Raw genomic sequence first — 4,778 nt, 5'->3', positions numbered from 1 at the left:
TCTATATGTGACAAATAGATCAGGCCACACGGCCATACAATTTTATGATGCAAACTATTCAAGTTTATACGATCTATATGTCATGCTGGTTGATAATTAAAACAAGACGAATGCAATTCATATTCAGTTTTATATGTTATGCAAACAACCTTAATCAATTGGTTTCAATTATGAAATCTAGGGTTTTGATTTAAACAATACAAGAATTCGATTTCAGCAATATGTGATCAAGGTTTCAAGGCCTTTAGGATTTAATTTCGAGATTCAGATTATACAATCAATCTATCAATCCTACAACCTCAGATGATCAATCATTCAATCAAAACAAGAAAAATCTAGAAACCTCAATGATCAATCGATCAGATAAGGACATCAAACAAAACCGATTTAAGCTTTAGGGTTTTCAGGGTTTTGATTCCAGATTTAGGGTTTCTTAATTCAGATCATAACAATCAATAAAACAATCAATCATGTTCTAGGGAATTGATTTCAATCTAGTGATTATGAGATGATCAGTTTTAGGTTATACCAATTTTTAGGGTTTTATCAAGAACATAGGATTTCCATAATAATGGATTAGGGTTTTAGGGTTTGATCATTATGTTCTCAGATTAAACGGTATATCTTTGTTTGTAGGGTTGAAACCGGACCACCAAAGAGAATGGATGAACCTCGAGCTGCACACGGACGGACGCGAGCTGGCTGTCGTCGGATGCGAGCTGAACGGGACGGGACGCGTTTGCTTCCTATCGGGTTCACGAGCTGCTTCCTATCGGGTTTGCAAGCGGCTGATCAGGATTGCTAGCTGGTTAATCGGGAACGCGAGCTGGCTGTGATGCGAACGGGAAGCTGAGGTCGTCTAGGATCAGGAACACCTTAGGGTTAGAGCTGATCGGATGCTGACGAGTTGGAACGCGAGCTGGGACGAATTAGGGTTCGTCGGGATTGGGTTAAAGTTGCCGGCTAGGTTAGGGTTTAAGGGGTTGGCGATTTTAGCTTAGATTGGAGAGAACAATCGTGCTGCTAACGTGTTGTAAAAACGAAGGTTTTAGGTCTAAATATTTCTATGTTTCATTAATGAATAAGTGTTCCCTTATATAGGGGATTACAAGATAAGTAAAAAAGAAAGTGTCCAAAACCTAAACCCACTAGGATTAGGAAAACTACTAATATATAATAATGGAAAGATAACAATTACAAGGAAAAGAAAAGATGGTTTCCTTTTCTCCAAGCCGTCTCTCTCTCTCTCTCTCTCTATCCATGTCATGGCCGACTCTCTCTCTCTCTCTCCAAGTCGTGGCCAACTCTCTCTCTAGTTGTATGGACCGGTTATGGACCGGACCGGTTATGGACATCCACTAATTGATTTATAACATAGACAGACTTTTAATTTCTACAACCATTTTTAAAAGCAATCATTTCTACATTAAAAAAAGAAATATGTTAGCTTTAAAAAGCACTTTCTCTAGAGTTTTTATTTAGTGCTCTGAAAAAATTTCTACAGCAAAATAAATTAAAGCCAAAGCTAAAAATTTAAAGCTTAAATCTTAGAGCAAAAAATAGAAAGTTACAGCTTCAACCAATCAAACCGTAAGTTTGAGTATTTTTATTGAATTTTCCTTTTATTTAACAACGATTTTCCTTTTTCTCGGTCTTAAAATTATTTAAGGAAGCGATAAATATCCTTTTTCAATTAAGTTTAGTCTTTTCGGCGATTATGACAGTATGTATAAAGGAGCCTTAGAGCATGATTATCGGGGTATTTAATAGGGTCTCTTAGTTTAATTAAAAATTAAAAAAAGGAAAATACAAATTAACATAAGCGACGTCTCTAAATTAGGGTACGTAGGAGACGTCTCTTGTAAACCACGTGTCAGGGTGATAGCAGTTTTGTAGCTTCTTCAATGGCGTCTTCTTCAACTACTCTCATCTCCTCCTCCTCCTCCTCCACTAGGATTCTTCTCCCAGCCAAGTTTTCGCTTCCATCTCTCTCCCTCTCTTTCCTTCCAACTCTCTCCTCTCCTCCCGCACTCGCTTCTCTCCGGTTTGCTCGTATGCTCTATGATTGATATATGATGTCTGACTTTTTTTTAGTGACAACTTATCTCTTCTGCTGATTTTCTGAGTCTTTGCACATGGGAGAATCTAATTGAGAACCTTTTTTTTATTTTTATTTTGTGTGGTCTGGAACAAAGTTGGAATGTTCCTTTCTTAGCTGTACTAGTACCTGCTTAAAACAAGAATAAAATTGTAAATCTTTGTTGTGGTTTCCCTGAATGTTGAGCTGATTTTGGACGAGACTAATGGTGTGTGTGTGTGTATATGATAATCAAGCTTGTGGCATTGTAGTTTGGATAGACTGATTCAGTTCTTTCTTTGTTTTGATCTTTTCTTGCAGGAGCATCATGTCAAGACATGCGATGGTTTAGTTTCAGTTGTAGTCTATGGAGACCAAGAGAAGCCAGCATTGATCACTTACCCAGATGTAGCATTAAATTGTAAGAGTAGTGGTGAAAATATGCATTGGTTTATATTCACTTTCACATAACCTGATGTTAGATTGTTATGTTTGGCTAGACTTGTCTTGCTTCCAAGGACTGTTTCTCTGCCCTGAAGCAGTGTCTTTGCTCCTCCATAACTTCTGTCACGGAGTGGAGGAAGTCTTGTAGTTTTATGTCTTGTTGTCTTGTAGCATTTGGAGTAAGTCTTGTAGTTTTCAGTCATGTTTGATCACACACATATTCTCTCATTCTCAACCAACCAAGATCATCTTGTGTAGATATGTTTTTCGTAAAATGTTTAATTTTTTTTTTAAGAATTCTTAATTAAGAAACTTGCATTGGAGATGGTAAATATTAAAATCTCTTATCTATGTCTCTTAAGTTACTTTACTACTTAAAAACTATTAAAAAATAATTAAGACACTCTAATAAGAGCTTTGGGATAATGATGCTCTTAAGGGTTTTTCACTTTTTCGTACGACGACACCTTTGATTTGCTATTGATCTAATAACAATCAAATCAGCTCGTCCAGCAAAGCAAACAAAATTGAGAATGGATTCATCTCCCAAGGGAAACTCAGCATGTGCGCAACAACAACAGAAGATGGAGATTCAGAACAGCCACAACGAGAAGCTTGTTGGTCTGCTTCACGAAACTGGGTCAAGAGAAGTTGTGGTCTTATGCCACGGATTCAAATCTGACAAGAACAACACAATCCTCAAGAATGTGGCTGCTGCCATAGAGAAAGAAGGAATCAGCTCTTTTCGTTTTGATTTCTCTGGAAACGGAGAGAGCGAAGGAGGTTTCAACTATGGTAACTACAAGTACGAAGCTGATGATCTACACTCCGTCATCCAACACTTCTCTAACACCAATCGCGTCGTTACTACGATTATCGGACACAGTAGAGGAGGTAACGTGGTGCTCCTCTACGCCTCCAAGTATTGCAATGATGGTAACGTCCGCAATATAATCAGTATATCTGGACGTTATGATCTGAAGAAAGGAATACGTCTTGGAGATGGGTAGAGTTGTCAACTGGGAGGGCTGACCATGGGCTAGGCTAACGTAACCCTGTCCAATTCATTTTGGGCGGGTTATGGACGTCCACAATTAATAAATGGTCTAACTGGACAAAAGACCAATTGGTACATGGTCCAATTAGGCGAAGACCAAATGGACAATGGTGTCTAAAACATACTTTCATGAGTTTAACAAAAAAAAGCATAGATAGCTTTACAATTTAACCCAAAAAAAAGTTTTATCGTTAAAAAAAAATTAACGATTTTGACGGAAAACATAATTTCACAATTTTGACGGAAAAATGTATTTCATAAATTTGGCGGGAAAATGCAATTTCTCGGTTTTGGCGGGAAACAAAATTTCTTGGTTTCTGCGGGAAACAAAAATTTTCGGTTTTGGCAGAAAAAACGCAATTTCTCGGTTTTGCGGAAAAATGCAATTTCTCAATTTTGGCGGGAAAACGCAAATTTTTCGGTTTTGGCGAGAAAACGCAATTTTTCGGTTTTGGCGGGAAAACACAATTTCTCGGTTTTGGTGGGAAAACTTAATTTCTCGGTTTGGGCGGGAAAACGTAACTTCTCGGATTTTGTCGGAAAAACGCAATTTCTCGGTTTTGGTGGAAAAACGCAATTTCTCGGTTTTAACGGGAAACACAATTTTTCGGTTTTAACGGGAAACACAATTTTTCGGTTTTGGCGGGAAAACGCAATTTTTCGTTTTTGGCGGAAAAATTGAAATTTCTCGGTTTTGACAAGAAAACATAGTTTTATAGTTTTGACAAGAAAAAAATACTTTTATAATTTTGGAAAGTAAACATAATTTCAAAATTTTAGAAATCTATACTAATAAAAGAGACTAATCGAGGCTCTAGAGAGCGTCCACATCGTTTTAGAAACCCTCTTCGAAAATAAGACATGTGGCATGACTAATATTATTACCTTATTACATTAAATCACATTACCATGCTACATATTATTACCATATATACATTAAATCATACGAAAATATAAGTAAATATAGATTTAAATATGTAAATATATAGTATACAAATTATATATACAATAATAAGTAATTACACAATTTAAGAAAATATATAATATACGAAAATAATATTAATAAGTAAATACATAAATAAAAAGGACTAATCGAGGCTCGAGAGAGCGTCCACGTCGTTTTAGAAACTCTCTTCGAAAATAAGACATGTGGCATGACTAATATTATTACCTTATTACATTAAATCACATTACCATACT

General features: G+C 36.3%; 1 protein-coding gene and 1 long non-coding RNA gene across 2 annotated transcripts; both read left to right on the top strand.

The window, feature by feature from the left end:
- Positions 1 to 2,073: 2,073 nt before the first annotated feature.
- Positions 2,074 to 2,741, top strand: LOC106332846. Its single transcript, XR_001268207.1, has 2 exons — positions 2,074 to 2,498; positions 2,578 to 2,741. It is a non-coding gene; the product is annotated as an uncharacterized LOC106332846 (long non-coding RNA).
- Positions 2,742 to 3,054: 313 nt separating this feature from the next.
- On the top strand, positions 3,055 to 3,531 carry LOC106330812. Its single transcript, XM_013769222.1, has one exon. The coding sequence runs from the start codon at positions 3,055 to 3,057 to the stop codon at positions 3,529 to 3,531; it is 477 nt and encodes a 158-aa protein (XP_013624676.1).
- The last annotated feature ends 1,247 nt before the right edge of the window (positions 3,532 to 4,778 follow it).

The sequence above is a fragment of the Brassica oleracea genome, chromosome C3, assembly GCF_000695525.1.
Source record: "Brassica oleracea var. oleracea cultivar TO1000 chromosome C3, BOL, whole genome shotgun sequence".
Classification (NCBI taxonomy): domain Eukaryota; kingdom Viridiplantae; phylum Streptophyta; class Magnoliopsida; order Brassicales; family Brassicaceae; genus Brassica; species Brassica oleracea.
This window is presented reverse-complemented; position numbering and strand designations above follow the sequence as displayed.

What these genes read in the sequence shown, in the direction of transcription:
- LOC106330812 (XM_013769222.1), top strand. Translation starts at nt 3,055, where the DNA reads ATGGATTCATCTCCCAAGGGAAACTCAGCATGTGCGCAACAACAACAG.